The sequence below is a fragment of the Phyllobates terribilis genome, unplaced genomic scaffold (assembly GCF_046119375.1).
Source record: "Phyllobates terribilis strain yellow unplaced genomic scaffold, ASM4611937v1 Scaffold_4__5_contigs__length_816908805, whole genome shotgun sequence".
NCBI lineage: Eukaryota > Metazoa > Chordata > Amphibia > Anura > Dendrobatidae > Phyllobates > Phyllobates terribilis.
The window spans coordinates 642934325-642950663 of NW_027362764.1; the positions used below are offsets into that span (position 1 = coordinate 642934325).

The 16339-nt window shown below is 38.2% G+C and overlaps 1 protein-coding gene across 2 annotated transcripts in view; it reads right to left on the reverse strand.

The window, feature by feature from the left end:
• Positions 1–2516: 2516 nt before the first annotated feature.
• SULF1 (sulfatase 1) overlaps positions 2517–16339 on the reverse strand; it is a 157711-nt gene continuing 143888 nt past the window's right edge. Inside the window, exons 14-21 of one of the 2 annotated variants that reach the window (XM_073679420.1) lie at positions 15393–15489; positions 14038–14132; positions 10704–10769; positions 8347–8519; positions 7899–8041; positions 7390–7513; positions 6620–6653; positions 3506–3677 (exon numbers count right to left, since the gene is read on the reverse strand). In XM_073679420.1, coding sequence (XP_073535521.1) covers positions 3647–3677; positions 6620–6653; positions 7390–7513; positions 7899–8041; positions 8347–8519; positions 10704–10769; positions 14038–14132; positions 15393–15489 — 763 coding nt within the window. In that variant the 3' untranslated portion in view covers positions 3506–3646. Of the gene's footprint in view, positions 3678–6619; positions 6654–7389; positions 7514–7898; positions 8042–8346; positions 8520–10703; positions 10770–14037; positions 14133–15392; positions 15490–16339 lie in introns of both variants that reach the window. The other variant, XM_073679419.1, reaches the window with a different exon arrangement.

Sequence of the window (16339 nt, forward strand, 5' to 3'; positions counted from 1 at the left end):
TTCCGTCATCCTCTTCCAACCATTTCATCCAAACTATTTTATAGAGGGGCCAACATTATAATTTTGGATTCGATAAGGGTATGTGCACACGTTCAGTATTTTCAGCAGATTTTTCTTCTACAAATACTGGAAAAACTGTGTAAAATAAACACATTTTAAAGCTTTTTTTCTTTGCATTTTTCCCATTCATTTAAATAGGTGAAAAACACTGCAAAAATGTTGAAAGAATTGACATGCTGCAAATTTGAAACTGCTTCAAATCTGCAAGTAAAAATGAGCAGAATGTGTCTGAGATTTCAAAAATCTCATTTGCTTTGCTGCTACAGTTAAAGGCTATTTTTTTTACAGCAAATCGCGACAAATGCAATGTGTGAACATACCCTTACTGTTTATGTAGTTGAATATTTTTGGATTATTATTAGATTCTTTGGCAATTAAACTCTTTTATTCCAATCTTTGCTGCCTTAATTTGCCTTTATTACACACTTTTTCTCTGTATAAATTTTTTAATGTCTTGTCACTATCCTCTTGTTTTCATTTTCTAAAGGCTTCATTTATTGCCCCCCTTATACCTATTCAATCAAAGTGGTTTTCTCCTCTATTTTGTTTATTCTCATAAAGGTACATATTGTGCACAAATGTGATTTAGGATTCTTATAAAAAAAGGTGTCCCATTTGCTTTGTGTGCTTCTATTTTTGAGGACATTATCCCAGTTTCTGACAATAAGATCATCTCTTAACCAATGGAAATTTTCCTTTCTGAAGTTTAGTTGTTTTGTAACACTTCTACTAAACATCTTATTAAAGAAGAAGTAAAATTTTATTATTTTGTGATCACTATTACCTACCCCCAACCTGTACATTTGATACTCTGTCTACCCTATTGGTAAAATGAGGTTTAGAAGTGCCCCCCAATCTGTCTTTTGAGTCTGTTCTCTTCGCCTGTTATTTGGCTGGGTTCATTACAAACAATACTTTTCTCTTGCACAAAAATTCTATTCTGTCTCCTTTTACCAGATTCCTCCCCTTTTCCACTGCAGATCATTGCCCCTCACTATCCACAGCTAGCAGACCATACCCTATAAATTAAATACACAACACAAATATTTTCAATGTAATAAATGTTTATTATAACAAATGAATCATGTTAGAAAGAGGGAAGGGGACAAGGGAAAATGTGCACAGGTGGATAAAAAATTGCGAACCTGTGGGCATTTTCCCTTGTCCCCTCCTTTCTTTCTAACACGATTCATTTGTTATAATACAGATTTATTAAAATTGAAAATATTTGTGTTGTGTATTTAAATTTATAGGTTGTTTGGGTTCCAGTAGGGTATACAATATATATTATGGCTCCTTGATACATACTAGCTGCCAGACCATGTAGCAACTACCATGTTGGCAATTAAGGTCAGTCTGGTAAGGTTTATTTGTGTGCAACTATTTATTTAAAGCCCAACACAATAATGGCTATTTGGGTCCATTTTATCCTTTCACATTGTAACCGTGCTGGTAATCCTGTGTCTACCCCTGGAGCCAGGCAAACATCAGATCGCATGTCAGGGGACATTGCAATTTAGGGAAGCATGCTTTATACTTTTCAATGCATGGATTGGTTACTGTGGCAAAAAGAGAACATTTTAATGGATGTGTCCTCTAGACATAATAAATGAAAAGTGTTTGCCTTTGAGATATGTGATGAAGTGGTGCCTTTGAAAAACTGGTGATAAAATGCAATATAAAAGTCATATGATGGTCAGACATGTATACACTCACACTTTAGCTTATTCTAAAAAAAAACTGACAGGTACGCTGTAAACAAAAGGAAAGTTTTAGCTTGTAAAATTAAAGCACATTTTTTATTTGAGGAAACGTTGCTTCGCGACTTTCCTGAAGCCCGAGTTGTTCTATAAAAGTATAACATACTATACATGATTAAAAAAGAAAAAAAAACAAAAAACACAAAACCTATAATCTGAAATCTATTTACAAAAGAGGAAAAAGTACTTTCATCACCATAAATATGTTTCTACTGCCATCATGTTGATGACATGCACAGTAACAAGTAACTTTTAGCATATGTACATAGACCATCTCAGGACTGCTCAATATTCGTAACTCCATGGATCAACTGCGATAAAGAAGGTTTTTATGTCTTACGTGAATTCCAACAACAATTTGAGGATAAAACTGGTAAAACAAGCCTTTTGAGGTAAGCAGTGAATATGCTTTTTAAGATCAGTCCGCTTTTTACCTGCGAGTACTGAGGTTTTCTTATACAATGTGCCGTGCAATGGACCATTACTAATTGTCTATATTGATTACCATCTATACTACTCTCATTGAATGTTTGTTTGCACATATTTTAAGAGGTACATGCAAATTTTGAATGCTACCTTTTAAGGCACAATTTTGGCACAGTTTTATTTTTTCTTTTCGATGCGCAGCTTTTAATACAAACAGGACACAAAAAAATTAAAGTAATGGGATAAACTTTGTGACCAAGCTCGAAAAGCTTTAAAAAGTGCAAAATTAGTTTAATTAAGAAACTCCAGTGGTTAGAAAATAAAATATAACAAAAATATATTTAGTGGAGATGAAAGATAATTTGTGGTGTTTAAAGAAAAATAAAAAAAATTATGAGCCCAAATGGTGAACAGGAACTAAAAAGAACGTTTTAACAATATGGTATTGTAGTAAAACTTTGTGATGTGGTGATGTACATAGCAAATGTCATATTGGAACTGATGGACAAAACCACTTGCACAAATTATGATGCAATAAAGAGAAACAGTTAAGAGTACCAAATCTGGAATGTCAAGTGCCACAAATTGTTGCCTGCTGTTTTTGTATCATGCATGGTGCCTAGTTAGAAGTGGCCAGGGATCAGCCACTGCCTTCTACATCAATATTTGTGTTAATCTCTTCTGGAGATTTTTTTGTAGCTCTAACTTTTGTGCTTTCTTGATGTTCAGAATCATACGCCTGATCTGCAGCTGAGGCATTGTTTTTCTGTTGAGTCACGGAGTCAATGGGAAGGTACATCTGATCTTTAAAAATATCTTCTCTTCCATGACTGAGATGTTGTTGAGTTTCTGTAGGGAGATAACTAATAGTCTGAACATTGAAAGAACTCTTAGATTCTAGTTCCATGAACCCATTTCCACTGAAATCCATTTCGTAAGTATCTAAATCCGCATGGTCTCCCCATTTTTCTGTTTTACTCTTGATCCAGTGTGCCTGGTTTGTTTTCTTCCTCTGAGGAATATCGTTATTTCTTTCAAGTTTTTTCTTGTGATTCAATATCACTGTGCTCAAATTCAAGATACCAACGTTGGTTTCCATTTTAGGTTCCCTTTCTTCTGCAACTACACCACTAAATTCATCTTCAGAATCAGCAGAGGACATTTCCACCAGAGTTGAAGAATCGGAAAGCCCAGAAATTTGTTCAACCACAGTTGTTTTTGCTGTACTTTTTTTAGGGATACTGTTCAGCAGTGCAAAAATTCTATCTACATCCTTCAAGTAATTAGTCCAGTCATCCGGACTAAGCCCATAGTTGTTTCTGTAGCCATACAAGCTTTCATTTATGCTGTACAAATCTTCTAGTCCTTTCCAGTCAACATCCTCTGTGAAATTTGGCAGGTTAACCTTCCCATCCGTCCCATAGTTGTCCTCTGTGAAAACACAAATTGGATTTGTGAGATTCAGGGACAATTTTTTTTCCACCAACTGAATTAATTTTGCGTCTTATAATGGAAATGAAATTAACAAATGCGAGAAATTATTTTTTGGAAATTATGAAAGCATGAGAATGTAAAATGATACGTTATATATGGATAAATCACTTACCAAAAAACGTATAACACGTTTTAGGCAGTAGGGTGCAAGTCTTCGATTTCATTTGTACAATATACTTTATGCATAAAAACCAGCATGATGGTAAATTATAACTTACTAGTTTCAAATTTTAACTGGAAAATGATATAGGAAACGTCTCCAGCTTTGTCTTCATTATGCTTTATACAAAAAGCTAATAAGACCTATGGCATATCTTGAGGTGTAGGTCATCTTAGCTCATTTCCACATTGGGAGGTGAGCAGCGCTAGTGACGTATCTGGAAGGATCTGGGTATCTTTAAAGGAGTTGTAGATCTCTTCACTCTTCTCTCCAATTAATATCGATCGTGAAAAAATTCTGCGATTGCAAGTGGCAGATATCTCGCACATGTCCTATGCATTAGAATTGGACAGATGCACGATACTTGGTGCTCATGCAGGTGAGCAGGCAGCCATCTACATGTGACGTCACAAGCCTCCCTATATGAAGTGAGTGGAGCGCATGACCCATCTAAAGAGGGTGTGTAGTACCTGCTCTTCTTCTCAATCTGACAAGGCCTACTTCACATGTCCGTGTCTCAGGTACGTGTGGCATACGTTTTTTTTTTTCACGGATGCTACACGTACCCATTATAACCTATGCTGCTGTGCATATGTCTGTGTGTTTGCATGGATCGTGTGTCCAAATAAACCACACAGACACATGTCCATTTTTTACCGGCAGCATGGATGACAAGGGCCAATTCAAGTCTATGGGTCCGTGTAAAAGACGTACAGCACACGGATGGCATCCGTGTGCCACCGGTGTGCTTTATGTGTTTCACATTGCAAGTACAGGAGAAGCTAAGTCATTTCTTGTTCCATACTGGAAAAGCACCTATGACACACTGATCCAAAACACTGATGACACCGGTCCTGTTTTTTCCGGTACAGGTTTGATACGGACATGTGGCCTCAGGCACAGGGATGTTGCTGCTCACTAAGCAGCATTCTAATAGCACCAGTGCAGGACACCTACACAGCATCTGTCCAAGCTCAATACTAACTAGGTAGAAGAGATCGGAGCTGCACAACTCCTTTGAGGATCTGCAGTACATGTCTGACAACTCTTCTTAGCTTTTTTCATAACACCTATATATATAGATATTATATACTATATATCTCATAAATGTCTATTGCAGAAGACCCCTTTTATCAACAACCCCTTGCAGCGCTGGGATCCTGGGTTCAAATCCCACCAAGGACAACATCTGCAAGGAGTTTGTATGTTCTCCCCGTGTTTACGTGGGTTTCCTCCAAGTTCTCCGGTTTCCTCCCACACTTCAAAGACATCCTGATAGGGAATGTAGATTGTGAACCCCAATGGCACTATATAAGTAAGTAAAATAAATAAATAAACCTTGACTTGCATTCTTTTAATTTTTTTAGTGCTATTCGTATGACTCCTTATGCAGTAAATGGGTTTTCCACTACAATGATATGGATGTCCTCTCCTTAGGATAGGTCTTCAATGTGGGAGTCTGAATTCCCGACACCCCTCCTTATTTAGCTGTTACCAGCTCTAATAGCAGCTGGATGTAAACAGCGTGATGGGGCGCCGGTATTCAGCTCTTTACACTCTTAGTGGCCACTCCTGTGTACTGCAGAACAGCTTCAATTCAGCTGTAGTGGAAAACCCCTTTAACATGTTTGAGATTAAGACCTGGAAACTGAATGAATTGGTTTCTGAACGCTTGCTGAAAAGAAAAAAAAGTTGTCTACTAATCACATACATTAATTAAACATGCCCAATATAAAGGATTTGCTTAAACATTTTTTTAAAGCACAGATCACCAAAATGCTCACCTAGCAATACAATTATATATATATTATATATATATATACACTGTATATATAAAATCACAATAGAGTAGGACATGGCCTCAGTTGATTCTGACCATTCCCATTGGAATAAAGAGACAGAACCCACCACATTCAGAGTTTCCAAACAACGGCGTGTGCCATAGAAGAGGCAGTCAGAAGATGTGCAAAACCTGTTTTTCTTTATGCTACCTCTTCTACACTATTTTACGGCTAAAAACTTGTGTATGCCAGTAATAAATCTAACAAAACCATGTCCCTTTTTTGAGACATTGTCAAGCGTATTGCAAACATCCGTGTTTTTTTGCTGCATTTCACTGATAAATTTGGCAAAATTAATTGCAGCAAAATTATGCCAGAATTCTGGTGCGAATACATGCCTAAATCTGCTTCAGGGTTTATAATGTTTGCCAGCAACATATTTTTTTTCAGTAATTTGGATGTCATTAAATGTCATAATAACGCCACCTCCATTACCTAATGCTGCATTTCTACACAGCTGCTTTTACATGCATGTATGTTTAGCAAGCACGTAAATATACAGTAAGTAGGGCAAAAATGTTATAACATGAGGAATAATGACAATGCCAAATAAATGAACATATAAGGATAGCGGAATCATACGCAGGCTCTCACCATTCGTAATGGAAACCAAAGTATCTTATGAAATTCATTTTGAAAAATCACAAGTCACAAGCATGAAATGGGATGCATGAGGTCTTGCTGTGAAGATGAGATTACGTGAATGGTAGACCTCAGACCACTGACCATTAAAGGAAACCATGGTTAGAAGTCGCATGCACCAAAAACTATGCCGCGTGCCATATGACAGGGTACAAACATTAGTCAGAATGGGCTGATCATGCAATTATTTGGGGAGAAGCTGCTGAGAAAGATAAATAAGAAAAAAGGACATATACCTGTGTGGATCATAGGTTCCTCCATCTTTACTTCCTGATATAGGAAAATACAAGAGTAACGCTTGTTAACGTTTGGAAGAGAAATCAATCACAAAAAGTAGATTGCCACGTCTTCTAGAAAGATGGGTTAAAGTTGTACCTATTGCCTAAACACAGAATAGGCTGCCATTTTGTAGGCTCGACCAATAGCCATGAGCATGGACCTTTTCAAGTTCATCAAATTGCATATTGACCATTCCTTCAAAATGACTGAATTCACTTTAATAGGAGTTTAGATTGATCAGCAGTAGCTGAAAATGGGTAATGTATTGAGCCATTGACTAAAAAAGGTCAAAAAAGGCAAAAATTTCTGAGAATTTATGAGAGTCACATAGAATATATGTTTGAAGGCCACTGATGTTTGAGTGAAGATAATAGTGTAAGTCTTGGAAAAGATACATTGCACTATACAAGGTGTCAGCGGGTTAGTTGGCAGCCCCTGGCTAAGTTCAGCCTAGTAACTGTTAGCTAAGAGGTCAATGGTGGCGGTAAGCTTTGCTGTCTAGGTCAGTGAGACCTTTCTCTTAAGAACCCCTTGGAGAAGATCTGAAGAGCTCAGCGTGTAAGGATTCAGTAGTCCACTGCACAAGTATACATGGAAGGTGCAGCTTTATCCTTCAGTGGTCTGTTTCCATTACCCCTGTAATAAACCCTAAAGGGGCCTCCAAAACAATTGTATCTGCCATTACAATTATCATAAGATATATGCAAACATCATAACTTAAAGTTACCTGTTTCCAATCCTTTCGGCCTTGGGTTGCATTGTCGATGACCTTGGCAGCTCCGTAGCTCCATCAGTTGCACGTGAAGCTGATTTAATACTCCTCTCTCTACCGTATGTACAGAATTTGTTAACTGCAAAAGAAAGTATGACAGTCTCTGTAAATTAAAATGCTCCATTACGATAAAGCCTCATGCAAATTGCAGCTTTGAACACAGTGGAATAACTATAGTGGGTGCAGAGGTAGCGGTCACGCCAGAGGTCCGATGCCTAGGAGGGCTCCATAAGATCCCTTTGACCAATGTAAGAAGATTGATGCATTAAAAAGACCTGTGGGGGCCTTTCTGGGGATTTTGCATTGGGGCCACAAGCTTCAAGTCATAGCACTCTACATTGTATGGGATGGTAATATGGCACTCAGACAGTCTCCGTACTAAGGGACCCGGAGAAAAAGAAATGTACTATAACTAGACATATTTTCTGCATCTATAGTTATTAAACAAGCCCACATATGTTTACCTGATATGGGTCGATGTTCATGTCAAAATATTCCAAGAATCCAGTAGCAAATTCGCAAAATAGAAAATTATGAGTCTCATTGACGGTTCTCAGACACCAGTACGTGTTATTATTGGAGCTGGTACAGGCACAGAAAGACCCCACTGTGAACAAAGAGGACAAACATGACAGCAGGTTTATAGGAGATTTCTAAGCTGGACAGCAAACTGTGAAATATGATAATTAGAGGATAATTAGAATACTACAATATAAAATATCAATAGAACTACATAACTGTACAGGTATGGTGTTTTTTCTAATGAATAGAGATGAGCGAACTCAAACTGTAAAGTTTGAGGCTTGTATCAGACACCTAGTGTCCGGTGCTGAACTCCGAACATAGACTTCTCCTGGAAATCCATTTTACAGTTCAGGATTGCGGAAACAGAGGGAGGGGGAGAGGTCTTACAATTCCAGAATGGAGCAGTCTGCCAGTGGTTGTTGTCATGAGTGAAACAGGTGAGACCCGGAAGGCTGCACTCTTCTCCCTTTTTCTGACGTTTCTTTTCCTTTCTCTCCTTTTTCCGTCTACGGTTTTCCTTAAAGATTTGAAGCTTATTGTCAACCTCTTGAGCACCTTCCCTGAGGGAGGAAAAAAACATGAATCTAATGCAAGCAGCAGTAATAAAAAATGTCTTATTCATTTTTTGAGATGTTCGTGTACGTTGGTTTGTGTTTGTATCTTTTCCTCTAGCTGCTAAAATGGGATACCTATATGCAAGTTATTAGTAAACACAGGTGAATACCTTACTAATGCCCTAACTTAATCATATTACAAACTTTGACTTCTCCTTTTCAAACATCCCACTCTAGTCTATAAGATGACCAGTATAGCCAAGTAGGTTTTGGACAACCACTTTAAATTCCAATTTTCCTAACAGTAAACTGAGTACTTAATATATAACTATTTAATTAAAAAAACTAACTACTTTTGTAATGTACATAAATTAAAAATTCCCTACCGCTTCCTCTTTACTTTAATTTTCCTCTGTATGTTTTTTTTTTTTAACTTCCAGTATGCCCTGGGAATTCTCAATCAGAACGTCAGAGTGCCAAGGCTGCTGTCACGCTCCCTGGCTTCTTTCTCCACCTTGAAATGCGCCTTTATCAGGGAGCTGGCACTGTAGTCACTCCCCTCAGCTGCTATCACCACCCTCAAATGTGACATCATCACTGACGCCCATTTAAGGGGCTAGTTGGTCTCTCTTCTACTGAGTATGCGCCAGTTGTTGATCCTCATGCATGCTCAGCATTCGCTCGTTGCATTCTTTCCCCTTTCAATGCGCATTGTCTATGTGCTCCCTCGCCAGCTCAACTTTCCTCTTTATAGCTGATGAGGGGCACACTGGCAGTGCACACTGAAAGGAGAGTGCACTGAACATGCTTTGGAATTGATAACCAGCTTTGCGGTTTTCAGAATTATTAAACAGGAAAAACAAAAATATGAAAAGATCAGTGAACAAAGACTTGATGAATATAGACAGCATACAACTGAATTACACTAAGCTATACAGTGAATAAGGATTGAAGTCTCTCTAGGAATAATTCAAGAGTAGAAATAGTTGAGAGTCTCTCAGAGTGTTAGAGGCAGATCTTCTTAATTTGCCCATTTCTCGCTTTCTTTAATAAATGGAATTAAACTGAACATCTGTCTTCCGTTAAATAAGAAAAATTTAAACAGAACATGACTGTAATTATATGTAATAAGGGGAAGAAAAGGTGGGAGGGTACGGAGGGGGTATTGAAGTGGGACTTAAAGCCCGTCAGTAGCTGTGACTACTTGGTCTTAAATTAAAAGTTAGGTGTTCTAGCTCTATTTCTTGACGGTGTTTACTTCTGTGATTGCATCTAATGAAAGGTGTCATCTTAGGATTTACACGTTTCTTCATTAAGAGGAGGTCTCTAAAACATTTGGTCCTGTATGGGGAATTAAAATGGATTGTGTTTAAGAGAACAAGGGGCCCAGATTTTATTGAACAGTATATGTCGCTTAAGCTACCAACTCACAAGTTGTTCTGTAGATTAACTCTACTCCAGATTTCCAATGGAGAAGAGATGGGGGATTTGCAGATGTTCAACGAGCAGGGATTAATATTCTAGCTGTTCCCCAGAGCATCTAAAAAGCGAGAGTTTATGTTTGGGGATGTTATCAGTGAATAGGTGGAAGAAATTCAGTTTAGGGGAAAAGGGTATAGAAATCCCAAAGCATGATAGCTTCATGGACCTCAATTTTAGTGCAGAACCACCCACATGTGGAGAAAGGAGCTCATTTCTTCCTGACACCACTAGGATTTAGGGTTGTTATGGTGATTAAGCTTGTTCATGAGGGTTTTACAATCAGTTTCATGTAACGTAACACGTTTAGACACCGGTTTATGGGTTAAAGGGGTTGTCCCACGAACAAAATACATTTTAATTAATAGATCTTCGAATAATAATAATAATAAGTTCCACAAATGAAAGTTCATATTCCTGCACGGTCAGACACAGCCATTACACAGTACACAGCAGGGGCACATTTATAAGATTATCTCAGCACAGGAACATTTTATTTAAACACATCCAATTGTGTACATTATTATTATTCCAAAATCTATTGATTAAAATGTACTTTGTTAGTGGGAAAACCCCTGAATTTGAGACTAAATATAATAACAAAAAAAATAAGAGAGAGATTAGTGAAGGAAGTACTAGGATGTATTTTATCTTTATTCAGTGTTCCTTTAACTGGTGAACATCTACTCAATGAGAACTAATGATACCTACTTGAATGGATGGACATGGCTCTTTATCTTATCTTGAGTCCTAATTCCTTTCTCTTTTTTGTAAAATCTGCAAATCAAACAGGATAACACTTGAGTTGATATGTATTGATGCTCCAAAGCTGTACAATTAATCATTTCAAGACCAGGCTCTTTTTCTCCCAATCACATTTTTTTGGGGGACATGCGGTTTAAAGAGCCGTAAAAAATTTTACTTATTCAGATATTCAGTAATTTTTGCAACTTTTTTTCGTGAAACCTGTGACTTAATTCTTATGTTATTTTCGTACCTTCTTTTTTCACTCCTGAGCTACGCACTTCCTAGAGGTCTTTTGCGTGATCGGGGAAGGTCTAAAGACCAGACCCATATCAATCTGCTCAGAATTAAAGGGCTTAAAATATAAAAGATATTTCCTACAAATTAAGTTACTTTTTAGTTGAAGACAGGCACTGTTAAAAATGTAACCAGTACTGTAGTTCCTGCATGTTCTGCAGTCTGATGATGGCTAGTAACAACAACTCCCATCATTTCCTTACCATTGTTAAGGGGGTTATAGGAAGTTTCGCCCCCAGCAGTTCGCCCCCAGGAAGATTCGCCCCCAGGAAGATTCGCCCCCGGACCGGGGCGAACTGGGGGCGATATGTGCGGGGATGAAATGTGCGGGGGCAAAACATCCTGGGGGCCAAATGCTGGGGACGAAATGTGCGGGGGCGAAATGTACCCGGGGGCGAATCATCCAATTCCCAGTTAAGGGCCGGTTCATGGGAGACAATTGTACATTCCAGGGGCTGTCATGACTTTGCAACTGATCGCTGTACTAAGCTTGGTGCTGTATTCATATATTGATGGTGGTTCTGGTGCTGTATTCATGTACAGATGGTGGTTCTGGTGTTCTCCTATATTTTCTACTAGCTAGTATAGATTGGAAAGGGTATAAAGAAAGAAAAAGATGTGGGAATAAAATTTAGCTTTTATTAATATAATTAAAAAACTCTTGTTTTATAAAAATTATTTATAAATGAATATTCATACATCAAATGATGTATATAGGGCTACTGCTGTATAATTTTAAGCAGTTCTAGCCCACAAGTTACTTATTTTAAATGTGAGGACACAAAAATAAATTATCCACAGCCGATGTCCCTATAATTGTTGGCTGGGTATTATAAGTTGTGTGTCCCAAGTATCCCAACCCTCTCTGTCAAATAATTTGATTATTATAAATTCCATATATAAGATGCCGTAAAAATGTGAGGGATAATAATTAATTCTCCACTAGTGAGCCTCTTGTGGCTTCTTATATTCTCTGCACTGTTAGTGAGTTATTAACAGTATTAATGGGGAGATAAAATATTATGCTTGTGCGATCTCACTGCTATAGATGACATAAAAGAAACAGCTATATGGCTGAACTTACATCTATGAGCCAAGCACTAATCTAATGTGGGTAATATATGCGGTTTAGCAGTATCCCTAGATACATCATTTGATGTATGAATATTCATTTATAAATAATTTTTATAAAACAAGAGTTTTTTAATTATATTAATTAAAGCAAAATTTTATTCACACATCTTTTTCTTTCTTTATACCCTTTCCAATCTATACTAGCTATTTGAATCAGTGGTGACCACTAGTGTGAATTTCGTCCATTATCCTAATCAGTATTCTATGTAATTATATTTTCTACTAGAAAGCTGCTGCTAAACATCTCTGTGGCGTCTTATCTCTTAGAGAACAATAGAATATGCAGTGCCAAATTGGACATGCCTGATCCTTATCTTTGCTGACAATCATCTGCTAGGGGCCCAGATAAACATTAGTTTACGGTGTATGACAGCTTTAACTAGTATTTAAAGAGTATGGGCTCTATTAGTCTGAATGATAACCAGCATGAATGACAAATACGACCTTGACTATTGCGTCAATACCGGCAGATAATGGCTGAGGTACACAACCAGGATCTGCCAACATGTGGAGACTAGCTGCTGTTAACCACATAAATGCCACTGTCAATTTCTAACAGCGACATTTAAAGTGAGCGAACCAGGAGTGCACCATTCCACCGTTATTTTCTCAGTCTGTAGCTGGGCTTCATAGGAGACTGTGATTTTTACTATATACTACAGTACTGAAGTATTGCAGTGTATATAGTACAAGTAATTGGATAATCACAGGTTCAAGTTCACTGAAGGGAATGAAATAAAAAACTTTGTACAAATCTTCAAAAAAAATTTGAATCTCCCGTTTTTTCTCTATTAAAAATATATAAAAATAAAAAATGTAAATAAGAAACACGGTATGGCAGTGTGCATAAAAGTCCATATGAAAATATAAAATGGATTAACCCAATTGGTAAATGCGGTAATGAGAGAAAAAAATTGAAAAGACTATAATTGAAGTTTTTTGAGTGCCGCAACTCTAAAAAAAAATCCAGTAAGAAACGATGACAACGTATCTACCCCAAAATGGTATCGATAAAAACATCAGCTCGCCCTGCATAAAAACAAGCTCTCAGACAGCCCCATTGAAAAAAAAAACTAAAACATTAGGGGTCTTATAAAATGGCAACTCAATATTTTTTTTTATGAATTTTCAAAATTTATTTCAACACCAAGTTTGGTATCAGTGTAAGCGTAAGGACCTGGAGAATCATGTTCACAAGTCATTTTTACCAAACATTAAATACTGTAAAAACAAAATAATTGCGGAACTGTGGTTTTTTTTCGCAGGTTCACTGCAGTTGGAATTTTTTGTCACGTTTGCCAGTAAATCAAAGAGTAAAATGAATGGTGCTATTCAAAACTACAAATTGTCCCGCAAGATAAATGGAAAATCGCCTGGTCTTGAAGGGGTAATCTAGATATCAGTATACAGCACTAAGCAAAGTGCAGAATCTACGCTGCAAACTCTTAATGATAATCTGCAGCTTAGTGACTCAGTGGTTAGCACTGCAGCGCTGGGGTTCTGGGTTCACATCTCATCAAGGACAACATCTGCAAGCAGTTTGTATGTTCTCCTCGTGTTTGTGTGGGTTTCCTCCGGGTTCTCCAGTTTCCTCCCACACTCAAAAGACATACTGATAGGGAATGCAGATTGTGAGCCCCAATGGGGACAGTGGTTATGACTTCTCTAAAGTGCTGTGGAACTAATGGCACTATAGAAGTGAGTAAAATAAATAAACAGGTAACCAAAAAACTAGTAATAGAGCTGAACTACCAGGCTTATATATTATCAGTTTATTACATTTAGACTAGGCAGAGATTTAGCTCTGCTCTGTTCTGTAATCACAAACAAAGCAACAGAAATGTATATGCCCATAGATAATGTAACTCACCCAGACTTGCTGCAGTCACATTCATCTGGCTTTCTTCTCTTCAGATGTCCTCTTACTTCTCTTAAATTCTTTATTTTGTCTTGTAACGCTTCAATCTGACAAACCCAATAAGTAAGTACATCCATATTAAGGAGTTTCCACTGAACAATGGCACTCATATGAGTGGAATATGACAAATAAAAATACATAGGCGCAAGAGACAGGCAGATTAGCAAATAAAAGGTTACTAGCAGATTTCCTGGGTGTAGGTGGACACCACTGCTAAAGTCAAGGCAAAGTTTTGAAGATGGAGACATGACAAATCTTTTCGGCAATAGACCCATTTGATGTTGTGTAGGAGAATGCAACCCCCTATCCAGCAGCAGCAGTACAAGGTCAAGGTAAGCTGATAATTAGGCCACTAAAGTGAAAAATCTAAATATGCATGGCAGAATACAGCAATTTCTATACATTACTTTGTGGGAAAGTGGCACCATAGGTGAAAAAAACTTCTTGCTTGTGTAAGGTGGCTGCCGGACACATAGTGGATGGGAGATATGTATCACAGAGGTGCATGTCCTCTGTGATATAAACCTGGAGTAATGAGGGGATAATTGGCCATGACAAGTTGATTGGGTGCAGCTGAGGAGTTGGGAGAGAAGGCTGCTCACCATATCTCCACCCCTGGGTGTGGTTCACTTTGTAAAATGAGGCCTGTTTGTCTCACAGAAGTTAGTGTTTGTAGAGGTTTGTGGATCTCCAGTATTGAGTGCCTTTGCTAAAGGACTAGGAAGCTGAACCTTAACCCAAGCGGGCGAACCCGCACTATTGTAAGGACTTGTTACTTTTGTGCCAAAGGCTGTATTCGGCTTTTCCTGTTATGCGGTTTATGAGGACTGAAATGAACCAGCCGGACTTTTAAATAGAAACTGTTCCGGTGATAACGCATATCGCACCAAAGTAAGTAGCATTGTTACAATTGTCATAAGCATGATTGCACATTCGATAGTATCATGCTTTCCGGAAGGATGTGAAAATGATAGTTATGTTACACGCAGATGCATGGCGAGATCTGCAAGATCCTGCTGACAGTGTCTGTGGGGTACTGACAGTGTCTGTGGGGTACTGACAGTGTCTGTGGGGTACTGACAGTGTCTGTGGGGTACTGACAGTGTCTGTGGGGTACTGACAGTGACAATAGCAGAGTTGTATGATTTATGTGCAAAATTAGTTCTACGTTGGGACTGCAGGAAAATCCACACACTGTGAAATCAATGATGGTAATCTTAACATAATAAAAAAGTCAGAGTAGTTGGACTATTCAGATTAGAACAATAAATACAAGTGACATGCAAAGTCTTTAATAATCAGTTTACCTCCTTGTCAATGTAAGCTTTGTGATCCTTCCAGGCTCTGCTTGAATGGTACAGTTCCCTCTCACAATGTACTGTGTCATTAGTAAGTATGTAACACCTATGTGAGGCAAATAAATACCATGAACGCCAAGCAGCACAATATCTACAGAATAGCAGGCACTTACCAGCTGGAGACCAGACGGACTGTCCCAGAATTGTACGATGTAAGTGTAACATATGCTGATGTGGTTTGAGATTGGCAATGTGGCTAATCCGGAATATCTCAGCCATGCCTTACATTAACCAGGGGAGGAGTCCTGAGGAGATAATTTGCATATTCCCACTGCATTTTGGGGTAAGTGAAGAGTCTCCGCGAGCTCAAAGAACACTGGATTTTGGCTGTTGGAGCTGAAAAGAGGACATCGGTAAACCGCGCGCCTACCGACGCGCGCATTTTGAAGCTTTTTTTTTAAGCTTTTTTCACTGTTTTCAGAACATTAACAATAAGAACATGGAAGAGTCCAGGAGCCATTTGGTGAGCTGCATATCCTGCTACATGTTCACAGACTTGCCAGTGGAAAAGCCAAACTTCACATGCCAGAAATGCAAGCTTGTGTCCCTGTTGGAGGAAAACTTGCGAAATCTAGAAGAGAGGTTAACTACCTTGAAAATCATTAAGGAAGGTGAAGAGTTCTTAGACAGAGCAGAATTATCTCTTCATGATTCAGAAAGAGAAGAAATTCGAACTGCACCTGACGAAACAGAGGAATGGAAGCATGTGACCCACAGAAGCAGGAGGATCGAGAGGCAGTCAGCACCCATACTGCTCAGGAACCAGTACCAGGCTCTCACGCAGGAGAACCATGAAGAAATACAGCAAAATAAGACTTTGCCAGCAATGAATAACCTTGTAAGCCCTCAGAATCCTCCTGGATGGAGAAAGAAGAATGTTGTGAAGAAAAAACGGA